Source organism: Bufo bufo, chromosome 8 (assembly GCF_905171765.1).
Source record: "Bufo bufo chromosome 8, aBufBuf1.1, whole genome shotgun sequence".
NCBI lineage: Eukaryota > Metazoa > Chordata > Amphibia > Anura > Bufonidae > Bufo > Bufo bufo.
Genome location: NC_053396.1, coordinates 8,234,358 through 8,260,436, shown reverse-complemented (window position 1 = coordinate 8,260,436; position 26,079 = coordinate 8,234,358). Strand labels below are relative to the sequence as shown.

Here is a 26,079-nt window from a genome sequence, read left to right as displayed (position 1 = left end):
TCACTAATGTGTCGTTCCTGTCTGCGGGGACATTTTCAAAGTTGTTTGTCTGTTGAAAATTGTTTAAGATGTTGGTGTACCATTCGCATATCTATATGTAATCCATGGGGCCCATAGCTTTTTGTGCTTCTCATGTGCCCTAAGTTCCCAGCCCGCTAGCTCTTCCATACGATGAACATGATCTAGTTTGCTTAACCACTGAGAGGTGGTGGGGGGTTCTTTACTCAGCCACTTTTGGGGGATAAGTAGACGGGCAGCTTGAATCAAGTGTATAACAAGTTTGTTCCTTGATGGCGATAGTTCTTTTGTTGGAAGCCATAAAAGAACCAACTCTGGGGTTAATGTCAGGTTAGTGTTTAGAATTTCATTAATGGTCCGAGAGACGTCATCCCAGTATCCTCTTATTTTAGAACAGGACCAAAAAATGTGTAGAAGAGTGCCACTCTCTTCCCCACACCTCCAACACCTGTCATGATCACTCAGACCACTAAGAAATAGTTGTTTAGGGGTGAGGTACCACTGTGTGAGGACCTTATATGAGTGCTCTTGGATCTTCACGCAGCGGGAGAAGCCATGCGAGTGTGCGTGCATACGGAGAATATCTGTCTCCGAAAAGGTAACCTTAAGGTCATTAGCCCAGGTGTGGACATATTGTGGAGTAATGCGACGTTGTGGTGAGATCAAGGCCAAATATATAGTGGATATCAATTTGCGTTGAGGGGAAGGGGGGGTTGCTAATTTTTCAAACCATGTCGGGGTCATTACACATGACTTCTGAGTAGTTAGTTGTTTCCCAGCAGATTTTATAGTTATTAGGTCTAGAAAGTTAAATGTACTCCAGGCTAAGCTAAGGGGATGTTGATCCGGTAAAGTGCCGTTTACCTTTCCTATAAAGTCAGCTGTGGAGAAATCTCTTAATCTGTGCCAAATCTGTGAGACCTGAGATCCTGGAGGCTGAATCGAGTGTGGTATGAGATCTGCTGGCATTATACTAGGGGGGTTCTGTAGGAGCCCATGTGTCTTGTTGAGCTGTTTAATGACCAGGCTAGTGCCCTTTAAGAGGACATGTGAATGGAGTGATGCATTTGCCTGACCCCATAGTGCTGCTTTCTGTGGTTGGGTGAGCTGCATTAGTTCCAGTTCCGTGCCCAATGTGCGGTAGACAGGGGAATAAAGCTGCAACCACCTCCTCAGGTGAATAGCCCTGTAATATGTTTGGACATCCGGCAGTGCTATACCTCCATGACCACGCCCCAGTATCAGCCTCTGGTGAGGAGCCCTAGCCTTCTTGCCGCCCCATAGGTAAGTCATAAAAAGCCTGCGAATCCTTGTAAAATATGAGTTAGGTAAAAATATTGGCAACATCTGTAGTACGTACATAATTTTTGGGAGGACAAACGCTTTTAGTATATTCTTCCTTCCCATCCAAGAGGAATAAGGGAGGTGTAGCGATTGGAGCAGGTTTTGGACCTCTGATATTAGGGGAGTATAATTAAGCCGGAATAAATCTTCCGTGCAGGCGGAAATCTTAACTCCTAGATAGGAAACACAGGAGGACTGCCATTTAAATGGTGTATTTGATTTCAAAATGGCTATGGAGCTCGCCGGAGCATTAACGTTTAAAGCTTCTGACTTGGTATAATTCATTTTGTAGTTTGACAGCCTACCATACTCTTTAAACAATGTCAAAAGATGCGGGAAGGCCTCGACCGGGTTAGAAACCATGATCAGTAGATCGTCAGCATATGCCACGTTAATGTATTCTATGGCGTCATTTTCTGTTTTCACACCACGTATATTTACATGGTCTCTAATGGCCTGAAGAAGGGTCTCCATGACCAATATATATAAGGCAGGAGATAGGGGGCAGCCCTGACGTGTCCCGTTGCGAATAGGGAAGGATGGGGACAATGTGCCATTGACCCTGATTCTAGCACTCGGATCCTTGTACAACGACATGACTGCCTCCTGAAATCTCGTCGGGATTCCAAACCTCAGTAGAGTCCTCCTCATAAAGTCCCAGCTCACCCGGTCGAAGGCCTTCTCCGCATCCACACTGAGCAGCGCCAAGGGGAGGTTTTTCTTTTTGGCCCACTGTATTGCTGTGATTAACCTACAGGAATTATGATTCCCTTCCCTCCCTGGAACAAAGCCAGATTGGTCAGGGTGGATAAGTTTAGGAAGTAGATTTCCCAGACGTGTCGCCAGAAGTTTGGCCCATATTTTTATATCTACGTTAAGTAACGAGATTGGCCTAAAACTACCGCAGAGAAGGGGATCTTTCCCCGGTTTGGGGAGGATGGTTACCGTGGCCTCCAGTGATTGTTTATGAAGGGTTTCACCATTTAGGAGTGCATTGCACCACGTTACCAGGTGGGGTATTAATATATCTGAGAATTTTTTATAATAGCCCACTGGGAAGCCATCTGGGCCAGGACTTTTACCCATGGGCATAGAGGCTAGTAACTTTTTCACTTCTAGTTCGGTGACTGGCTCTAATAATGTGTCACTTTCTTGGGAGGTTATCTGGGGTAGATTGAGGCCTTTTAAAAACAGGTCTGTTGCTTCTGGTATTGATGGATCTGGGTGATTAGGGTCTGACAGGCCGTATAGTTGCTTATAGAATTTTTGAAATTCTTCTGCAATGTCAGCTGTTTTATGCAGCATATTTCCAGTACTGGATTTGATATTGGGTATGAACATGGACTCTTTCCTTTGTTTAATAAGGGAGGATGTCAGTTTAGAACCTTTATCCCCGTGTGAGTAGTGTTTAAATTGGGCATATTGATAGGCCTTTGCGTTTTGAATGTTTAAATGGTCTTTTAGTTGTGATCTTAGCTGGGTCAGTTCAGTCTGGACTTTTATTGCTCTAGACCGTTTATGGACCGCTTCTTTATCTGCTATCTGAACCAAGAGATCGTGTAGGATCTTTTGTTTCTCTTTTTTAACCCTACTACCTAAGGCTATTAACTCTCCCCGGATAACCACCTTGTGCGTCTCCCACAGTGTCGTCTGGGGCATACCTGGTGTCGCATTATCTATAAAGAAGTCCTTTAATTTTTGCTCCAGGATTGAGGTATCTGCTTGTCTATCTAGCAGCGTCTCGTTTAAGCGCCACTGTCTAACTGAGTCAGGCAAGCTGGAAAATCTGAGGGCAGCAGAGACTGGGGCATGGTCAGAGACGGACACAACACCTATGTCAGCCGAGTCCACCATATCCACGGCATTGCTTGACAGTAGGATATAGTCTAATCTTTTATGTGATTTGTGTGGGGCCGAGAAGAAGGTGAAGTCCCTAGTATCTGGGTGGGCTAGTCGCCAGACGTCCAGCAGATTCATGTCTGATATGTACCTATTGATGCACCCCAGTGCTGATTGGGTCAATTGGGAGGAGCCGTCAGAAGCATCAATCAAAGGATTCAGTGTGACATTGAGGTCTCCCCCAATCAATCTAATCCCCTCTGCAAACAGATCTAGTTTACTTAGTGTGATCTTGATCCATTGTTTCTGGCCACGGTTAGGGCTGTACAAACTAGCGAGTGTAACCTTTTGTGTACCTATGAGGCCTTTCACGAAAATGAAGCGGCCCTCAGGGTCCGTCAGGGTAGATATCAATGTAAATGGTACTTTTCTAGAAATTGCAATACCCACTCCTCTTTTTGCTTTCTCAAAGGCACTGAAATACCAGTGTTGGAAGTATGGGTTCTGAATTTTAGGTACATTTGTTTCTCTAAAATGCAGCTCCTGAAAGAAGCAAATATCTGTATTGTTCTTTTTTAGCAGACGGATGACCTGAGAGCGCTTTTGTGGGGTGTTAAAGCCCCTTACATTATACGTTGTACATTTAATTGACGACATCATTGAGAAAATGGGGTGACTTTGGAACCGGAGAACTCCAGTTATTCACATCGACCGTATCTAGGGAGTGAACAAGTAACATCACAACTAAAGTTTCTGTCAACATGACAAGTATAACAGTGCAATGGCTCTCATGCCAGCAACACCGCAGCAGGTCACTTAGCTGCAGTGAAGCGGGCGTGAGCAGCCATTTAATCAGGCACATGTACCAGGTCTGTGCCAAGATAACCCTGGTAGGTAGGGGGGGTACAAAGTGGAACCATATCTTCATAATGGTGTCCACATTGCGCCACCTGCTGAACTGGTGCGGGATAGCACCTTACATATTATGGTCTAGGTTGAATGCAGTAAAATAACATTGCAAAGCAGAATGTCTGCTCTGCAGATTACAACAAGAACGGGAACAATTCAGGACTCATGACAGACAGGTATACTTGCAGACTTAAGATGTGATATAATCAAGTAAGAACCTGTCCCTCTATGATGTCTGTGGAGAACTTCATCTGAGGTAAGATAACTCCTCTGTATAGTCTCTAGGACTTCAAGTGTCTCTAGATCTGTGCTGGTTCCTCTTCTTCTGTGAAGCTTTAAGCCATCCTGAGGCCTCTGGGAGATCTGGCAGCTGTGTTCCAATCTCTGCAGACAGCAGCCATGATGGTACATCTAGTGGATCTGTTTGCAGCAGCTCCCAGGCCGCCTGGAGATCTTGTGGCAGGCGAATGGTGCAGCGCTTCCCATCTACAGCAAAAGTGAGGCCAAAGGGGAATAGCCATTTGTATGGCACCTTGTGATGGCGCAGATGGTCAGTGAGGGGCCGCAGCGCCCTCCTTTTATTCAATGTGGAGGATGCCAGGTCCTGGTAGATGGAGATTTTAGCCCCCTCATATATGATCTCCTTCATATTTCTGGCAGCTTGCATCAGGGCAGCAGTGTCCACATACCTCAGGAGACCGCATACCACGTCCCTGGGGTTCTCTCTCTCTTTTGGCTTCGGCCTGAGCGCTCTGTGGATTCTTTCTATTTGAATCTCGGCCGCTCTGGAGCTTCCCAGGAGCAGGGAGAAGATGGCGCCGGCAGCTTCTGGTAAGCCTTCATGTGGGGTGCTTTCAGGCAGGCCGCGGATCCGGAGGTTTTTCCTCCTATTCCGATTCTCCTGGTCTTCTATGAGGGAGTATGCAGTGTCCAGTGAGGCTGCCAGAGCCATGGTGTGATTGCTTGCAGCTCTGATGTAATTCGAGATGGACGCCTGGTTACTTTCCAGTGTTTCCACCCTCGTGCCGATATGCTTCAGGTCAGCTTTAATCTCCTGCAGATCCTGAACCACTGGGGCCAGGGCTGCTGATAAAGCCTGCTGCAGGAACTGCCTGGATATCGGGGCAGCACTTTGTGATGTGGAGCCTGCTGTGTGCTCTGCAGCAGCTTCATCTTCTCCCTCCGGATCCCTGCCCCAGACATCTAGTTCCGGCAGCACCATCTTAGGACCGGCCGGCACAGGAGCTGCAGTTTTCTTGTTGAGATATTTATCCATGTCGGAGGCACCACGCTCCGGTTTGCTGACTTCAGGTTTCTCTCTGGGTATATATCTACCGACTTTTCCCATTCTTGAGCAAATTAGACCGCTGAATTTACCAGTTAGCAGAGTGGTAAGGAGGAGAGCTCTCCTACATGTGTCCTGCTAGGTCTGCAGTCAGGCTCCGCCCCCCTATAGTAGTTATATTCTTGTACATAGGAGCAGTATTATAGTAGTTATATTCTTGTACATAGGAGGAGTATTATAGTAGTTATATTCTTGTACATAGGAGCAGAATTATAGTAGTTATATTCTAGTACATAGGAGCAGTATTATAGTAGTTATATTCTTGTACATAGGAGGCAGTATTATAGTAGTTATATTCTTGTACATAGGAGCAGTATTATAGTAGTTATATTCTTGTACATAGGAGGCAGTATTATAGTAGTTATATTCCTGTACATAGGAGCAGTATTATAGTAGTTATATTCTTGTACATAGGAGCAGTATTATAGTAGTTATATTCTTGTACATAGGAGGCAGTATTATAGTAGTTATATTCTTGTACATAGGAGGCAGTATTATAGTAGTTATATTCTTGTACATAGGAGCAGTATTATAGTAGTTATATTCTTGTACATAGGAGCAGTATTATAGTAGTTATATTCTTGTACATAGCAGTATTATAGTAGTTATATTCTTGTACATAGGAGCAGTATTATAGTAGTTATATTCTTTTACATAGGAGCAGTATTATAGTAGTTATATTCTTGTACATAGGAGGCAGTATTATAGTAGTTATATTCTTGTACATAGGAGGCAGTATTATAGCAGTTATATTCTTGTACATAGGAGCAGTATTATAGTACTTATATTCTTGTACATAGGAGCAGTATTATAGTAGTTATATTCTTGTACATAGGAGCAGTATTATAGTACTTATATTCTTGTACATAGGAGCAGGGATGAGCAAATCGACTTGCATAATACTTGGTTTGAATACTGTACGGAGGGAGCACTCCATAGAGTATTAGAATGTATTGGCTCCTATGAGCCAAAGTTATTACTTCGTGAAGTCTCACGAGACTTTGCATAATAACTTCATAAATCAATTTCTACTGTAAAAAAACATTACAGTAGTTATATTCTTGTACATAGGAGGCAGTATTATAGTAGTTATATTCTTGTACATAGGATCAGTATTATAGTAGTTATATTCTTGTACATAGGAGGCAGTATTATAGTAGTTATATTCTTGTACATAGGAGCAGTATTATAGTAGTTATATTCTTGTACATAAGAGCAGTATTATAGTAGTTATATTCTTGTACATAGAAGCAGTATTATAGTAATTATATTCCTGTATATAGGAGCAGTATTATAGTAGTTATATTCTTGTACATAGGAGCAGTATTATAGTAGTTATATTCTTGTACATAGGAGCAGTATTATAGTAGTTATATTCCTGTACACAGGAGCAGTATTATAGTAGTTATATTCTTGTACATAGGAGGCAGTATTATAGTAGTTATATTCTTGTACATAGGAGCAGTATTATAGTAGTTATATTCTTGTACATAGAAGCAGTATTATAGTAGTTATATTCTTGTATATAGGAGCAGTATTATAGTAGTTATATTCTTGTACATAGGAGCAGTATTATAGTAGTTATATTCTTGTATATAGGAGCAGTATTATAGTAGTTATATTCTTGTACATAGAAGCAGTATTATAGTAGTTATATTCCTGTACACAGGAGCAGTATTATAGTAGTTATATTCTTGTACATAGGAGGCAGTATTATAGTTGTTATATTATTGTACATAGAAGCAGTATTATAGTAATTATATTCCTGTATATAGGAGCAGTATTATAGTAGTTATATTCTTGTACATAGGAGCAGTATTATAGTAGATATATTCTTGTACATAGGGGCAGTATTATAGTAGTTATATTCTTGTACATAGGAGGCAGTATTATAGTAGTTATATTCTTGTATATAGGAGCAGTATTATAGTAGTTATATTCTTGTACATAGGAGCAGTATTATAGTAGCTATATTCTTGTACATAGTAGCAGTATTATAGTAGTTATATTCTTGTACATAGGAGCAGTATTATAGTAGTTATATTCTTGTACATAGGAGCAGTATTATAGTAGTTATATTCTTGTACATAGGAGCAGTATTATAGTAGTTATATTCTTGTATATAGGAGCAGTATTATAGTAGTTATATTCCTGTACATAGGAGCAGTATTATAGTAGTTATATTCTTGTACATAGGAGCAGTATTATAGTAGTTATATTCTTGTACTTGATTACACATTTTCCCCTTTCAAAACAGTGTTTGTCATTGTCAGTTTATGAATGTTAATATGCAGCCCATAATACCAAGGGACACTTTTCTCTTACTATATAGGTAAGTTAACCTTAATTAAAAACTGAAACCTTGTGTTGTAATCCAATGATGTAATAGCTTTTCCAGAAATTGTAAAAAATTATTTCCGGTACACAGTAAAAACAATTACGGTACCTAATAAAATGCTGATAACGTAATAAACATAAAGTCGATTCGCTGTTATCGTCTCACAAATATAGAAAACACCTGGAATTTATGAGAAGTAGAAAGGTCAGAGTACAGAGGAGACAATCTGAAAACAATGGGTGAGGTTGGCCACACAGACCCCCGTGGCATAGACTGTAGTGCACTCTAGCACTGATTTAGGCCTCATGCACACGACCGTTTTTTTTTTGCGGTCCGCAAAAACGGTTTCCATTGTCCCGTGATCCGTGTCCGTTTTTTCTTCCGTGGGTCTTCCTTGATTTTTGGAGGATCCACGGACATGAAAAATGAAAAAAAAAATCTAAGTCAAGTTTGCCATTGAAATGATAGGAAAAAACGGACACGGATCATTGACACGGATCACGGACGCGGATGACAATCTTGTGTCCATCCGTGATTTTTCACGGACCCATTGACTTGAATGGGTCCGCGAACAGTTGACCGTGAAAAAAATAGGACAGGTCATATTTTTTTCACGGCCAGGAAACACGGATCACGAATGCGGCTGCCAAACGGTGCATTTTCCGATTTTTCCTCGGCCATCCGTGTCCGTGATCCGTGGTTACAGTCCGTCAAAAAAATATAACCTGTCCTATTATTTCCGCGGAAAACGGTTTGCGGACCCATTCAAGTCAATGGGACCGCTAAAAAATGCGGAGGCACACAAGATTGTCATCCGCGTCCGCGCGTCCACGTCCGTTTTATTCCTATCATTTGCATGGCAAACCTGTCTTAGACTTTTTTTTACCTTCCTTTATGTCTGGTGGTCCTATAAAAATAAAGGAAGACACACGGAAACAAAAACGGAAAAGGATCACGGAACAACGGAAGCCCATTTTGCGGAACGGAACACAACAACGGTCGTGTGCATGAGGCCTTATTGTGACCGACTAGTCTCTGTTCTGATTTACGGTGGTTGTTTAGAGCAGTGAATTACATTTTATGACTACGTATTATAGTGTACTATATTGTGCAGTATTGTGTCTCGTGTGATGGTATGCTCACTTTTATACCACGGAGTAGTCTGCATTATATAACTTCTTATATTATTGTGTTGCACTCCATGTCAGTATTGATTGCAGTGTTAATATTTCACACGTAATCTTATGGAATCTTTTCTACTTATAACATTTATTGCACCCTATTTATAGCATGGCGTATTCTGCATGATATTGCGGTAATATAGTGTGAGCACTTATGGGCCGGGCTGCCACCACATGCATCCTGATAACCATTGTTTGATTTGTCTGCAGAACACGGTCTCCTGTAATGGCTATACTGTATTACACTATTGTGTTATGTATAGTGCTGTTATATACAGTACAGACCAAAAGTTTGGACACACCTTCTCATTCAAAGAGTTTTCTTTATTTTCATGACTATGAAGGCATCAAAACTATGAATTAACACATGTGGAATTATATACATAACAAACAAGTGTGAAACAACTGAAAATATGTCATATTTTAGGTTCTTCAAAGTAGCCACCTTTTGCTTTGATTACTGCTTTGCACACTCTTGGCATTCTCTTGATAAGCTTCAAAAGGTAGTCCCCTGAAATGGTTTTCACTTCACAGGTGTGCCCTGTCAGGTTTAATAAGTGGGATTTCTTGCCTTATAAATGGGGTTGGGACCATCAGTTGCGTTGAGGAGAAGTCAGGTGGATACACAGCTGATAGTCCTACTGAATAGACTGTTAGAATTGGTATTATGGCAAGAAAAAAGCAGCTAAGTAAAGAAAAACGAGTGGCCATCATTACTTTAAGAAATGAAGGTCAGTCAGTCAGCCGAAAAATTGGAAAAACTTTGAAAGTAAGGGCTATTTGACCATGAAGGAGAGTGATGGGGTGCTGCGCCAGATGACCTGGCCTCCACAGTCACCGGACCTGAACCCAATTGAGATGGTTTGGGGTGAGCTGGACCGCAGAGTGAAGGCAAAAGGGCCAACAAGTGCTAAGCATCTCTGGGAACTCCTTCAAGACTGTTGGAAGACCATTTCAGGGGACTACCTCTTGGAGCTCATCAAGAGAATGCCAAGAGTGTGCAAAGCAGTAATCAAAGCAAAAGGTGGCTACTTTGAAGAACCTAGAATATGACATATTTTCAGTTGTTTCACACTTGTTTGTTATGTATATAATTCCACATGTGTTAATTCATAGTTTTGATGCCTTCATAGTCATGAAAATAAAGAAAACTCTTTGAATGAGAAGGTGTGTCCAAACTTTTGGTCTGTACTGTACGTGAATAAGTAGTAACTACTTGTCCCTCTAGGTAATACACTGTGTCCCATGTATTATAATACTGCCTGATCTCTATCGAAACACTTTATAACACTAGATCATAGCACGTTGTATTTGGTATTATATGTGTATTCTATTATATCGCACTCTGTGTGGTTGATATTATACTGTTACAGGATTGTATTGCGCTGTGTTAGGGTATGGCCTTGTGTCTACTGATGACTGTATTATACTGTACGTAATGTGGAGTATTCTGTAGTGTATTATATTGCACCGTGTAATACAATATTTTTAGTATTTATTATATTAAAATTTATAATTATTTTTATATTAGTATTTATAGTACATACTGATGCGCCATCTTTTTTTTTGTAGTACTATGTTATATTATGCAGTATTGCTTATTATGCGATCGAATTACACTTTTGCCTTAGTATGTATTATCAGATTTGTAGCATTTTGCTCTATCGTAGTATTTTATGTTTGTACTATAGCATTTTGTTACAGTATGGTGTGTTTACTATTATATTATTCTACTGCAAGAGTTCTGGTTAAGGCCTCATGCACACGACCGTATTTATTTTGCGGTCCGCAAAAAAACGAATCCACAAAATACGGATGACATCCGTGTGCATTCCGTATTTTGCGGAACGGAGCAGCTGGCCCCTGATAGAACAGTACTATCCCTGTCCGTAATGCGGACAATAATACGACATGTTTTTTGCGGAACGGAAATACGGACATGCGGAAACAGAAGGCACATGGAGTAACTTCCGTTTTTTTTGCGGACCCATTGAAATGAATGGTTCCATATACGGTCCGCAAAAAAAACTGAACGGACACGGAAAGAATATACGTTCGTGTGCATGAGCCCTAAATCTCGGGAGCCAAGTACCTAGAAATTTACGAAGGGTATGGAGACACGGTCACCATGTGACAAAGTACTACGTAGTCATACAAGCCGCAGCAGGATCCTATTAACTAATTAAAACCAAATTGTTTCTTCAGTGTTCATTGTTAATGGTTTTGGGTCTGCAGGTTACTGTGCAGCTATTAAAGGGGTTGTCCAGCCGTGGAGTAGACAACCCTTGGGGTCCTCCCCTGTCCCCCTAAGTATAAAATAAATCCACCGCCCTGTCCGCAGTCCCACCGCTGCTCCGTTCTCAGATCACCAGGAAGTGCTTTGGTCCCGTGACCACTGTGGCCATTAGAGCAGCGATGTACCGTTCAAGCCACTGTGGTCATGGGACCATCCGCTTTATGGTCCTGCGGGAGGCGGTCGGGAACAGAGCAGCCGTGGGACTGCGGACAGGTGAGTGGGTTACTTTTATTGTTCAGGAGGACTCTGGACAACCCCTTTAAGAATGAACACAGAACAAATTATAAGGATCTAATTAGATAATAGGATCCTGCTGCTTTTTGTACTGTCACATAATACTCAGCCGCAAGGAGGCCACGTCCCAACCACAACACGTGGCCGTACCCTGGCTTTTTTTAATTTTTTTACTGTTAATTATAATCTGGCTCATTGCGTGCTCTGTCCTTGTAATATAGCGTGGTGTATTGTGTCTTACAGTACGGCTTGGTGTTTGATGCTGGGTCTTCCCATACCTCGCTCTACGTATATCAATGGCCGGCGCACAAGGAGAATGACACCGGGATTGTTACTCAGATCCACATGTGTGAAGTTCAAGGTACGAAAATATTCTCTTCTCTGGTTAGCAGCATTCCCTTTATACAGGGTGGCCGGGGCATAGCTATAGAGGTGGCACCCGGGCCCAGGAGGCTGAGGGGGCCCAAAGACCCTTGTGCCGCATAAGAAGACACCAGTATTATAGAAAGTGCATGCTGGTGAAGTTACACCTCTGGCTGGAGGGAAGGGGTTAGGTCAAGAATTTGGCATGGCTGGGGGCAGCCGTTTCAATATTTGCCTCAGGCGGCACGAAGGCTATGTGCTTCCCTGCCCCCTTGCCACAAAGCACTGAGGAAAGAGGAGCCCAAGCTGAGCTCTTGCACCAGGGCCCATAGGCCTTTAGCTACACCCCTGAGGGTGGCCCACGAAAAAGTAGCCCTCCTCCAGCAATAGTATGTTATTTGGTACGGTTTCAGGTTCAGAGATTTCCCGAGTACTTGTCGACAAAAGGTCTCTTGTGTTTCCTATTCACCATCTTTCTGGCACAATAGGCCTTTTTATCAAACTGAATAATAAATCAGTCTTAGTTGCCCATGGCAACCAATCAGAGCTCAGCTTTCAGTTCCTACAGGGCTCTGAAAAAATGAAAGCAGAGCTCTGATTGGTTGCTATGGGCAACTAAGACAGTCTGATTTGGAGATATTGGAGACGGCCTACTTTTCTGTGGCCCACCTTGTATCAGGAAGGTTTATTACCTCAGGCAGGCCTCGTGCAGGCCGTCAGATCTTGGCTCAGTTTTGTTAAAAGCTGTAATAGGGCTCTCCTACAAGTGAATGTATGTCCAGAGCTATATTCTTCCCCACATGGCACCAGCTGGCTCTGTTGGCCCTGTATACGGCTGTGTCAGATCTGTTGGTTGTATACATGGCTCTGTTCACACGCGCATCATGCATTCCATTTATACTGAGTCTTGTTTTTCATGGACACAAAGTGTTGCACCAGGAGCACGCTGGGCAAAAAATTGGGAATTCTAAATTCTCATTTAATAACGCGACACAAGTTGATGATGCAGGAAAAATCTGCAAAGGGAGCGGCGCTATGGGGAAAAAAAAACGATTGTGTGATAATTTCATGCGGTCCGTGCTGTACGTGTCCAGCCAGTCAGATCCAGTCAGTTATAGGGTGCTGGGTGACCGAATACCAAGCCGACGTGCAGCGTCTGCAACTATTTTTTTATAGAATTCTTCTAAATACCTCACCTGCTTACCTGTTTACAATACAAAATGGCTGACAACTCCTTTCACCACAACTGTGACGGTGCTTTATAGATTATATGGCAGCAGTGGTTTTTCATGGGCATAGTTGTCAGCAGCCCTTCATTTCATGGCCAGTCACACAGCCGTAGACTTGTCTGTGTACATTTATATTTGTACCTCAGAAAAAGACTTGAACTTGACAAACTGTACAAAATGGAGATATTTCTCACAGCAACCAATCACATCGCACGGCAACCAATCACATCGCACGGCAACCAATCGCATCGCACAACAACCAATCGCATCGCACAACAACCAATCACATCGCATGGCAACCAATCAATTTGCACAGCAACCAATCAAGACTTGCCCACTGCAACCAATCACATCACTTTTTTTTTTTTCTTTTCTGCTCTGGAAGAATGAAACCTTGAATTTGATTGGTTACTATGGCCAGCACCTCCACCTTCACTAGTTTCTATGTATAAGAGGCCACTGTTCTCTCCACATTAGGGCTCGTTCACACGAACGTGTGCTGCCCGTTGCCATATTGCGGACCGCATTTGCGGATCCGCAATACACAGGCACCGTTCCGGACATGTACACCAGGTGTACATGTCCGGATTTTAGCACGTTTTTGTATTAAAGCCTTCAATTGGTCGTTTGGAAGCTGGATTTTCTCTTTTTTCCTACATTTTATTATCGCTCAGTTCCTGGCGATTATCCGTGCCTCCATCTCAGACCCTGACCAGGTGAGCCTCGACTCCTGTTCTCTTTGATTGTCCTCATTCATTTCAATGGGTCCGCAAATCCGGAGATGCGGAACGGAAGAACGGAACGGAACACTACGGAAGCACTACGGAGTGCTTTCTGGGGTTCCGTTCCGTGCTTCCGCACCGCAAAAAGATAGAACTTGCTAAAGTGAATGGGTCTGCGATCACCATGCGCCTGCCCCACGGACTGTGCCCGTGCATTGCGGACCGCAATTTTCGGTCCACAGCACGGGCATGGGCTTCACACATTCGTGTGAACGAGCCCTTAACAAAATGCCTGTCGCTCTGTTATCTACAGAAGTGCGGTGCTACGTGATTCTCTGAGACAGTATCACACATTATAGACTTAGATACACAGACTTTGAAGACAGTATTATACATCACAGGATTACATACAGTGGCTTAGCAGACAGCATCACACATAATGGGATTAGATACACAGCTCAGCAGACAGCATCACACAGGATAGGATTAGATACACAGCTCAGCAGACAGCATCACACCTGATAGGATTAGATACACAGCTCAGCAGACAGCATCACACATAATGGGATTAGATACACAGCTCAGCAGACTGTATCACACGTGATAGGATCAGATACACAGCTCAGCAGACTGTATCACACAGGATAGGATTAGATACACAGCTCAGCAGACAGTATCGCACAGGATAGGATTAGATACACAGCTCAGCAGACAGTATCACACAGGATAGGATTAGATACACAGTTTAGCAGACAGTATCACACAGGATAGCATTAGATACACAGCTCAGCAGACAGTATCACACAGGAGAGGATTAGATACACAGCTCAGCAGACAGTATCACACAGGATAGGATTAGATACACAGCTCAGCAGACAGTATCACACAGGATAGGATTAGATACACAGCTCAGCAGACAGTATCACACAGGATAGGATTAGGAACATCAGCTAAGCAGGCAGTATCACACAGGATAGGATTAGATACACAGCTCAGCAGACAGTATCACACAGGATAGGATTAGATACACAGCTCATTAGACAGTATCACACAGGATAGGATTATATACACAGCTCAGCAGACAGTATCACATGTGATAGGATTAGATACACAGCTCAGCAGACAGTATCACATAGGATTAGGAACATCAGCTCAGCAGGCAGTATCACACATGATAGGATTAGATACACAGCTCAGCAGACAGTATCACACAGGATATGATGAGATACACAGCTCAGCAGGCAGTATCACACATGATAGGATTAGATACACAGTTTAGCAGACAGTATCACACGTGATAGGATTAGATACACAGGTCGGCAGACAGCATCACATATGATAGGATTAGATACACAGCTCAGCAGGCAGTATCACACGTGATAGGATTAGATACACAGGTCGGCAGACAGCATCACACATGATAGGATTAGATGCACAGCTCAGCAGACAGTATCACACATTATAGGATTAGATACACAGCTCAGCAGACAGTATCACACAGGATAGGATTAGATACACAGCTCAGCAGACAGTATCACACAGGACAGGATTAGATACACAGCTCAGCAGACAGTATCACACAGGATAGGATTAGATACACAGCTCAGCAGACAGTATCACACAGGAGAGGATTAGATACACAGCGCAGCAGACAGTATCACACAGGATAGGATTAGATACACAGCTCAGCAGACAGTATCACACAGGATAGGATTAGATACACAGCTCAGCCCACAGTATCACACATGGTAGGATTAGATACACAGCTCAGCAGACAGTATCACACGTGATAGGATTAGAACATCAGCTCAGCAGACAGTATCACACAGGATAGGATTAGATACACAGCTCATCAGACAATATCACAAAGGATAGGATTAGATACACAGCTCAGAAGACAGTATCACACAGGATAGGATTAGATACACAGCTCAACAGACAGTATCACACAGGATAGGATTAGATACACAGCTCATCAGACAGTATCACACATGATAGGGTTAGATACACCAGCTCTGCACACCATATCACACATAAGCTTAGATACTGCCTCAGCAGACAGTATTACACAGGATAGGATTAGATACACAGCAGACAGTATCACACAGGATAGGATTAGATACACAGCAGAAAGTATCACACATTATAGAATCGGGTACAGCAGTGGTTCAGCAGACAGTATCACACATAAGCTTAGATACAGCAGCACGTATAGACGCAGCGGTCAGGGCTGGGCTACCTATATAAATATTCACCTTTCTAAATGAAGAGGTGGACATAATGGGCGGCAGCGAAAGGGTTGATTCTGCTGTTGTCCCTGCTGATCTGGCCAAGTTCAGACTATTAATCAATAATGTTTAAAGGTCTCAGAAAGTCAAATATTGGCAGAGCAATCCAAACCTGAAGAGCGGCCAAGACCTCTCATGTATTGTACGAGCAGGGAATTCCTCTATCCCATGGCTTCTTCTTAAAGGGGCACTCCATGATTGTCTAGTGCAGTCCGGCGTCTATGGCTAATGATTACTTGCTGCTTCAATAGGAATCAGTGACTCTAGGAGTCTGGCTTTTCTCCCCACCAAATCAACACGGGGGAGGGTGAGTACCCATCTGGCCGAAAGCTATAGGCCAGTCTAATGGGGTCCGAAATACACTTTCTCGGATGGACTGTCCCCCATGCTTTGCACTGCAGCTCTGATTGTTCAGATCGACTTCTGCGTATCGTCCCAAGCTCACCAAGTCAGGGCGTGGAGAGCAAAGAGAGAAATCTCGTAAACCACCAGTGAGAGAGACTGGTCAAGTGGGCGCTAAAGACGTGGCGTCCATTGGCCTCATCAGATGCAACATGTCCGATCCTTTTGTGCGCAAACGGAGATAAGTCGCCAGCAGGCAATGTACCTGTGTACGGGGTGGTGGTGGGGGGGGTTAGGAGGAATAGTTGTCAGCTGACAACTATCTGAAATGTATGGGCACCTCAACTCGGGGATCTTGGGGTTCTGCTTTCTGATTTAAAGGGGTAGTCTGATTTAAAGGGGTTGTATTACATATCTGTACTATTGAATTCTCAGGTTCAGGACTGTCTTCCTATGCTGATGATCCGGCCCAGGCCGGCGAGATCCTCAGACCCTGTATGGACGAGGCGCTGAAGATCATCCCCTCCGAACAGCACAGAGAGACCAGGACGTTACTGGGGGCTACAGCCGGCATGAGGCTACTCAAGTAAAATATACCGTATAATATATCAGAAGTGATAGCGTAATACCATGACAGAATTACCCAGAATTTCTCCATAACGGCTTATGCAATCCTCTCCTTATCTGCGTTCACCCCTGACATCACCATTAACCAAACAAACATCCCAATAAAATACTGAGTAATTGTGCAAACAGCGCTGAAAGGAATACTTATCACTGGCAACAATGGCTGTCACGGGCCCCGTCCAGGAAGCGGGCCCCTGTGTGCAAGGGTGCACCACCAATGAGGCCAGTTGAGGCAGCAGAAAAGGCTAGGTGCACCCCTGCCTGTGTGCCGAATCAGGCTTTCTAGAACACCGGGTGCTTCTGCGTTCTTCGGTGCACACCTCCCGGACACGACTTAAAAGAAACCCAAAGTAGAAGGACAGGACCAAAAATGTTCAAGTTGTCGGGGTCCCCCTTTAAGGGAGTATGAAGCAGCAATTGCTGTGTGGGGATGGGGTGCAAAATCTCTAATGTGCATCCTTGGCCAATTTTTGCTTTCCCTACACCGGGGCTGGTGGGAGGAATAGGCAGCTTCCAAGGGCGACATTTAAAAATGGGGGCATAACCATTGCCTATGACCAAATCCTGGGGTCCGCCGAATGCTTCCCTTCAGTTCATCTGACCAAGGGCGGAGGGCTCATTCTGCAGCCCCCTGCTAATTTATTATTTTATCCTAAATCTTTAAAGGGGTCAAAGTTTCATTTTCCTTATACAGATTCAAAATCAAAAAATCTGTCTGCCTGCATCTCCCTTCGCCACCACTAGAGAGAGCGTTACTGTATGCTGTGTTATGATACAGCTCTAAGCATTAAAAGGGGTATTCCCTATCTGGAGTTTTAATGTAGGACCCCCCCTTCACCAGTCACAAGAAAAGGGGGCCTTATGAATGGAGTGAGTGGCAGTTGAGCATGCAAACTACAGCTCCATTCATCTCTATGGGGGTGCTGGAGATAACCCTAACCCATAGAATTTGAAAATGGCGGCAGTGTGCATGCTCGACCATCACTCCATTCAAGCGGAGGACACAGGACCCCTGTTCTTATGATCAAATTGGAGATAAATTCCTAAAACTGTCTGCAATTGGCTTCTTAAGCTCCCCCTAGTGGTGACTTCAGGAAGCCAGAATGTTAAATTGCAATTAAGTCAATAGAGTCCTTCCTCATGTAAATGAAGCTCCAAATAATGTTGGCCATAAAAAGGACAAGGTGTAGAAAGAGAGGACACGATAAAATGAAGCGCAGATAAAAGTGCCCATTCTGCAATTACACAAAGGAATAGTTATTAATGGTGAATTTGTGACATTGTTGCAGTTTATCTACATGTCACTAATGGGATAATCAATATGTATCTTCTCAGTGTTACAATCCGTCCCATGCTTGTCGTGATGGCCTTGGTAGGGGTATGATTAGAGTGACTCTATTTGACCCCAGACAACTCTTTTTCCACCTTGTAAGCAAAACAGATGTCTCAGAAATCAATTTTCTCTCTAGAAAATCACTTAAAATCATTCATTTATTGATTAGGTGGTGTCCCTTTAAGAGCCATGATGGCGGCCATATTGGTTTCTACCTTGCCTACTGTCGCATGGCCAAACTCTTGCCCTGTTTGTTCACAGGTTGCAGAACGAGACCAAAACCCAGCAAATCTTTGACGAAGTCTCAAAAACTCTTCGTCAGTATCCGGTGAACTTCCAAGGAGCTCGAATATTGGACGGCGAGGAGGAAGGCTCGTTAGGGTGGGTCACGGTCAACTACCTCCTGGGAACCTTCGTACAGGTAAGTAGTCAAATCTACCCCCTTCCCATGGAGTCATGAAGACCCTATCTGCTGACCCGGTTGTCTATTCCTTCGAACCAGTATTCCTATATACAAAGCTGGATGCATCCCAAACAAGTTCAGATGTTCGGTGCCATGGACCTAGGAGGCGCTTCCACCCAAATGACTTTCCAACCTGCGGGGGCCATTGAAGACAAAAGCACAGAGATGACCTTCAGACTCTACGGCTATGACTACACCATCTACACCCATAGCTACCTCTGCTACGGCCAGGACCAGGCGCTGAAGAGTATGCTGGTGCAACTCCTAGAGGTAACCTTTCCATTCTTTTCACGCCCACCGTCCACCTATGGCATAGGTACAATAAGATTCCAGCTTTCGTGGTTAGGATCTGATAGGCCATTGATATCAGGTCGTGAGGGTCTGACCCTTAGCACCACTGCTGGTCAGGTCTTCGAGGGGGCTTCGGTGCTGAGAAACAGCGCCATACATTATTTAGTGGCTGTAAGAGGTACTACACATAACTCCATCCCCATTCACTTCAATGGCACAGAGCTGCAGTACCACACATAACCACTACAAAATGTATGGCGCTGTGCATTGGTAAACAATGAAGAGACCACAGCTGGTTGACGGAGGTACTGAACGTCAGAACCCTCGCCACAGAGTCGCACCCTTCAGGTATGTTGGGGAACTGCGCTGCAAGTTCTCGTTTTCAAATGCAAGGTGTGAATAGGACTGAATAAAATTCTCACCTGCAGTAAAATTCTGAATCCGTGCCAGACCATGGCATGCGCTGCTTTTATAACCGGTGCACATTGATCCAGAAATCCTTGTTATGTGGCAAGCCGTAGATAAAAGCAGAACTATTATAGCTGCTTGACCTCACCTGCCATGGTGCTGTGCCTGCTAAACAAGGAAGAGGCTGCAGGGCTCGCCCGATTACCGCAACCCCTTTAATCAGCTGATCGTAGGGCGTGCCAAGACTCGGACCCCTACTAATCTCATGTCTATGGCCTGTCCTAACCCATACTTGGAGTGACTACTTTCATAACCCTCAAAAGGACCACCACCACCACACCAGAGACAGTAGGTGATGATTAGGGTTCGGCAAATCGGGTTCAGATATTTTGATATAGTAATTTATGCGAATAAACGAAGTGAGACGTAGATATTTGCTGAGACTTTGGAAAGACCTCCGCAGAGGACATACATTTTACAGTAAGGACGAAGTTTTTAAAAGAATGGGGTTCAGATACAGCGATCCAAACCCGATACGCTCAAGCCTAGCGATGATACAACACACAGAATGGAAATCGTATTCTATATACCAGCGTCAGAGGACATTACAGGCAGGAGGTATAAGAGGATAGGACTACAACTCCCGGCATGTCCAGGCTGTTATTATGTGATATCAGAGAACATTTCAGAGAGTTATTAGTAGAGGAGAGGACTACAACTCCCAAGTTTTCTCGGGCTCATCATGTCTCCAGTGCTGAACTCTGCCCTCCCTGCAATGATCACATGATAGTGATGTCATCACAGGTCCTTACTACTTCTCCTCTCCAGTGCTGAACTCTGCCCTCCCTGCAATGATCACATGATGGTGACATCATCACAGTCCTTACCACTTCTCTTCTCCACTGCTGACCTTCAGCCCTGACTGCACTGATCACATGACAGTGACGTCATCACAGGTCCTTACCACTTCTCCTCTCCACTGCTGAGCTCTGGCCCATCCCGCACTGATCACATGATGGTGAAATCACCACAGGTCCTTACCACTTCTCTCCACTGCTGAACTCAGGGCCCTCCTGCACTGATCACATGATGGTGACATCACCACAGGTCCTTACCACTTCTCTCCACTGCTGAACTCAGGGCCCTCCTGCATGGATCACATGATGGTGACATCATCACAGGTCCTTACCACTTCTCCTCTCCACTGCTAACTTCCAGCTGGTCTGCACTGATCAGATGATGGTGACATCATCACAGTCCTTACCACTTCTCCTCTCCACTGCTGAACTCAGGGCCCTCCTGTACTGATCACATGACATCATCACAGGTCCTTACCACTTCTCCTCTCCACTGCTAAGCTCTGGCCCATCCCGCACTGATCACATGATGGTGACATCACCACAGGTCCTTACCACTTTTCTCCACTGCTGAACTCAGGGCCCTCCTGCATTGATCACATGATGGTGACATCATCACAGTCCTTACCACTTCTCCTCTCCACTGCTGAACTCAGGGCCCTCCTGCATTGATCACATGATGGTGACATCATCACGGGTCCTTACCACTTCTCCTCTCCACTGCTAACTTCCAGCTGGACTGCACTGATCAGATGATGGTGACATCATCACAGTCCTTACCACTTCTCCTCTCCACTGCTGAACTCAGGGCCCTCCTGCACTGATCACATGACATCATCACAGGTCCTTCAGCTGTTGCACTGTAGAAGATTACAGTGCCCCTTAGGTTCTGGAACGAGGGCATGTACAGGAAATAAAGGACAAATAGTCGTCCATACTTCCCATTGTTAAAGTTGGTAACATCGGGGGCACCACTGGCATTAAAGGCATACACACACCTTAATTTTGTTATGTTCTTCAATTATCCTCATGATGATGATACAAGGCTAAACCCCTTCTGTGTTCTCTTTAGAAAAATGGCACAGGTAACGTCCAGCACCCTTGTTATCCTAAAGGTTACTCCGCCAATGTCTCTCTGTCTTCAGTCTACAATAGTCCCTGTGTCCGAACTTCCCCGGGCAATATGGAGGCCATTGTCACCGTGGAGGGAACCGGCGACGCTTACGAGTGTCAGCTCCTGGTCAGAAAGATCTTTTCACCCTGCACAAATTCATCCTGTTCCTTTAATGGAGTCTACCAGCCCCCGGTGTACGGGCAGTTCTATGTGAGTACGACCCGCAACCTCCTGGTAAAAACCCAATGATCCCCGGTGGCAGTGCTGGTAATACCGCTATGTCCGCTCCTCTCGTTGCAGGCCTTCTCTGCCTTTTACTACACCTTCAACTTCCTCAATCTGACATGTGGAGAGTCCCTGAGCGTGGCCAACAGCACTGTCTGGCAGTACTGCTCCCGGGAGTGGACGGAGGTACGGAAAACTGGGGCATCTCAGCGGACAGTATCACACATGATGGGATTAGATACACCATCTCTATAGACCAGGGATCAGCAACCTCCAGCAGTGGTGAAACTACGACTCCCAGCATGCACACTTGCTTGGCTGTTCTCAGAGCTTCCATAGAAGTGAATGGAGCATGCTGGGAGTTGTAGTTTCACAACAGCTGGAGTATCAGAGGTTGCTGATCGCTGCTATAGACCGTGTCACACATGAAGGCTTAGATACACCAACTTAGCAGACATTATCATAGGCTTAGCAGACAGTATCAAACATGGTAGGCTTGGATACACCTGCACTGTAGACTATTACACACAATGGGATTAGATACACCAGCTCTTTTGATAGCATCTCCCATGATGGGCTTAGATGCACCATTTATGTAGACAGGATCACACATAATAGGCTTGGATACACTGGTTATTTAGACTGCATGATAGGCTTAGATACACTCACTTTTTAGTCAGCATCATACATGATGGGCTTAGATACACAGCTCAGCAGGCAGTATCACATGTGATAGGATTAGATACACAGCTCAGCAGGCAGTTTCACACATGATAGGATTAGATACACAGCTCAGCAGGCAGTATCACATGTGATAGGATTAGATACACAGCTCAGCAGGCAGTATCACATGTGATAGGATTAGATACACAGCTCAGCAGGCAGTATCACACAGGATAGGATTAGATACACAGATCAGCAGACAGTATCACACATGATAGGATTATATACACAGCTCAGCAGGCAGTATCACACATGATAGGATTAGATACACAGCTCAGCAGGCAGTATCACATGTGATAGGATTAGATACACAGCTCAGCAGGCAGTATCGCACAGGACAGGATTAGATACACAGCTAAGCAGACAGTATCACACAGGATAGGATTAGATACACAGCTCAGCAGAAAGTATCACACAGTATAGGATTAGATACACAGCTCAGCAGACAGTATCACACAGGATAGGATTAGATACACAGTTCAGCAGACAGTATCACACAGGATAGGATTAGATACACAGCTCAGCAGACAGTATCACACAGGGTAGGATTAGATACACAGCTCAGCAGAAAGTATCACACAGGATAGGATTAGATACACAGCTCAGCAGGCAGTATCACACGTGATAGGATTAGATACACAGCTCAGCAGGCAGTATCACATGTGATAGGATTAGATACACAGCTCAGCAGACAGTATCACACATGAGAGGATTAGATACACAGCTCAGCAGACTGTATCACACAGGATAGGATTAGATACACAGCTCAGCAGACAGTATCACACAGGGTAGGATTAGATACACAGCTCAGCAGAAAGTATCACACAGGATAGGATTAGATACACAGCTCAGCAGGCAGTATCACACGTGATAGGATTAGATACACAGCTCAGCAGGCAGTATCACATGTGATAGGGTTAGATACACAGCTCAGCAGACAGTATCACACAGGATAGGATTAGATAAACAGCTCAGCAGACTATATCACACAGTATAGGATTAGATACACAGCTCAGCAGACAGTATCACACAGGATAGGATTAGATACACAGCTCAGCAGACAGTATCACACAGGATAGGACTAGATACACAGCTCAGCAGACAGTATCACACAGGATAGGATTAGATACACAGCTCAGCAGACAGTATCACAAATGATAGGATTAGATACACAGCTCAGCAGGCAGTATCACACAGGATAGGATTAGATACACAGCTCAGCAGGCAGTATCACATGTTATAGGATTAGATACACAGCTCAGCAGGCAGTATCACATGTTATAGGGTTAGATACACAGCTCAGCAGACAGTATCACATGTGATAGGATTAGATACACAGCTCAGCAGGCAGTATCACATGTGATAGGATTAGATACACAGCTCAGCAGGCAGTATCACATGTGATAGGATTAGATACACAGCTCAGCAGGCAGTATCACACATTATTACACGGCAGATTACATACTAACATGGTGTCCTCTTGTTTTAGCTCAGCGCTAGTTTCCCCGCAGAGAACAAGCGGCGTCTGGTGGACTACTGCAGCTCGGCCATGTATATCCTCACGCTGCTCTTGGAAGGGTACAAGTTCAACAGTGAAACCTGGAGCAACATACATTTTGCTAAGCAGGTGTGTGCTGAGAAGATAGTCATATCTGGCTGGTGATAAGGTATCTGTGAACCGTTATTATAACTAGAGATTAGCTAATTTCATATTTAGAAATTCGTTCACACTTCGTTTACTGGTAAAAGGTGAATTGCGTTATGGATTCCGTTACCACGGACCACAACGCACTTCTATGACGGAATACATAACGGAATGGCTTTAGAGGCATTTCGTTATTCATTCCGTTATAATAGAAGTCTATGGGCTGCAAAACGGATCCGTCCCATTTCCGTTATGCATTCCGTCATAGAATTGCGTTATGGTCCGTGGTAACGGAATCCATAACGCAATTCATCTTTTACCAGTAAACAAAGTGTGAACGAATTTCAAAATATGAAATTCACTCATCTCTAATTATAACCTGCGGGTGAGGTCACACATGTATTATAACCTGCGGGTGAGGTCACACCTGTATTATAGCCTGGAGGTGAGGTCACACCTGTATTATAGCCTGGAGGTGAGGTCACACATGTATTATAGCCTGGAGGTGAGGTCACACATGTATTATAGCCTGGAGGTGAGGTCACACATGTATTATAGCCTGGAGGTGAGGTCACACATGTATTATAGCCTGGAGGTGAGGTCACACCTGTATTATAGCCTGGAGGTGAGGTCACACCTGTATTATAGCCTGGAGGTGAGGTCACACATGTATTATAGCCTGGAGGTGAGGTCACGCATATATTATAGCCTGCGGGTGAGGTCACACCTGTATTATAGCCTGGAGGTGAGGTCACACCTGTATTATAACCTGCGGGTGAGGTCACACATGTATTATAGCCTGGAGGTGAGGTCACACATGTATGATAACCTGCAGGTGAGGTCACACATGTATTATAGCCTGGAGGTGAGGTCACACCTGTATTATAGCCTGGAGGTGAGGTCACACATGTATTATAGCCTGGAGGTGAGGTCACACATGTATTATAGCCTGGAGGTGAGGTCACACCTGTATTATAGCCTGGAGGTGAGGTCACACATGTATTATAGCCTGGAGGTGAGGTCACACATGTATTATAGCCTGGAGGTGAGGTCACGCATATATTATAGCCTGCGGGTGAGGTCACACCTGTATTATAACCTGCGGGTGAGGTCACACATGTATTATAGCCTGGAGGTGAGGTCACACATGTATGATAACCTGCAGGTGAGGTCACACATGTATTATAACCTGGAGGTGAGGTCACACATGTATTATAGCCTGGAGGTGAGGTAACACATGTATTATAGCCTGGAGGTGAGGTCACACCTGTATTATAGCCTGGAGGTGAGGTCACACATGTATTATAGCCTGGAGGTGAGGTCACACATGTATTATAGCCTGGAGGTGAGGTCACACATGTATTATAGCCTGGAGGTGAGGTCACACATGTATTATAGCCTGGAGGTGAGGTCACACATGTATTATAGCCTGGAGGTGAGGTCACGCATATATTATAGCCTGCGGGTGAGGTCACACCTGTATTATAACCTGCGGGTGAGGTCACACATGTATTATAGCCTGGAGGTGAGGTCACACATGTATGATAACCTGCAGGTGAGGTCACACATGTATTATAGCCTGGAGGTGAGGTCACACATGTATTATAGCCTGGAGGTGAGGTCACACATGTATTATAGCCTGGAGGTGAGGTCACACATGTATTATAGCCTGGAGGTGAGGGCACACATGTATTATAACCTGCGGGTGAGGTCACACATGTATTATAGCCTGCAGGTGAGGTCACACATGTATTATAGCCTGGAGGTGAGGTCACACATGTATGATAACCTGCAGGTGAGGTCACACATGTATGATAACCTGCAGGTGAGGTCACACATGTATTATAGCCTGCAGGTGAGGTCACACATGTATTATAGCCTGGAGGTGAGGTCACGCATGTATGATAACCTGCGGGTGAGGTCACACCTGTATTATAGCCTGGAG

At 44.3% G+C, this 26,079-nt stretch overlaps 1 protein-coding gene across 1 annotated transcript in view; it reads left to right on the top strand.

Moving 5' to 3' along the window:
* ENTPD8 (ectonucleoside triphosphate diphosphohydrolase 8) overlaps positions 1 to 26,079 on the top strand; it is a 47,649-nt gene that overhangs the window by 20,782 nt on the left and 788 nt on the right. Inside the window, exons 3-9 of the mRNA XM_040405365.1 lie at positions 11,748 to 11,865; positions 16,884 to 17,034; positions 18,670 to 18,829; positions 18,911 to 19,141; positions 21,500 to 21,751; positions 21,842 to 21,952; positions 23,979 to 24,116. Coding sequence (XP_040261299.1) covers positions 11,748 to 11,865; positions 16,884 to 17,034; positions 18,670 to 18,829; positions 18,911 to 19,141; positions 21,500 to 21,751; positions 21,842 to 21,952; positions 23,979 to 24,116 — 1,161 coding nt within the window. The remainder of the gene's footprint in view (positions 1 to 11,747; positions 11,866 to 16,883; positions 17,035 to 18,669; positions 18,830 to 18,910; positions 19,142 to 21,499; positions 21,752 to 21,841; positions 21,953 to 23,978; positions 24,117 to 26,079) is intronic.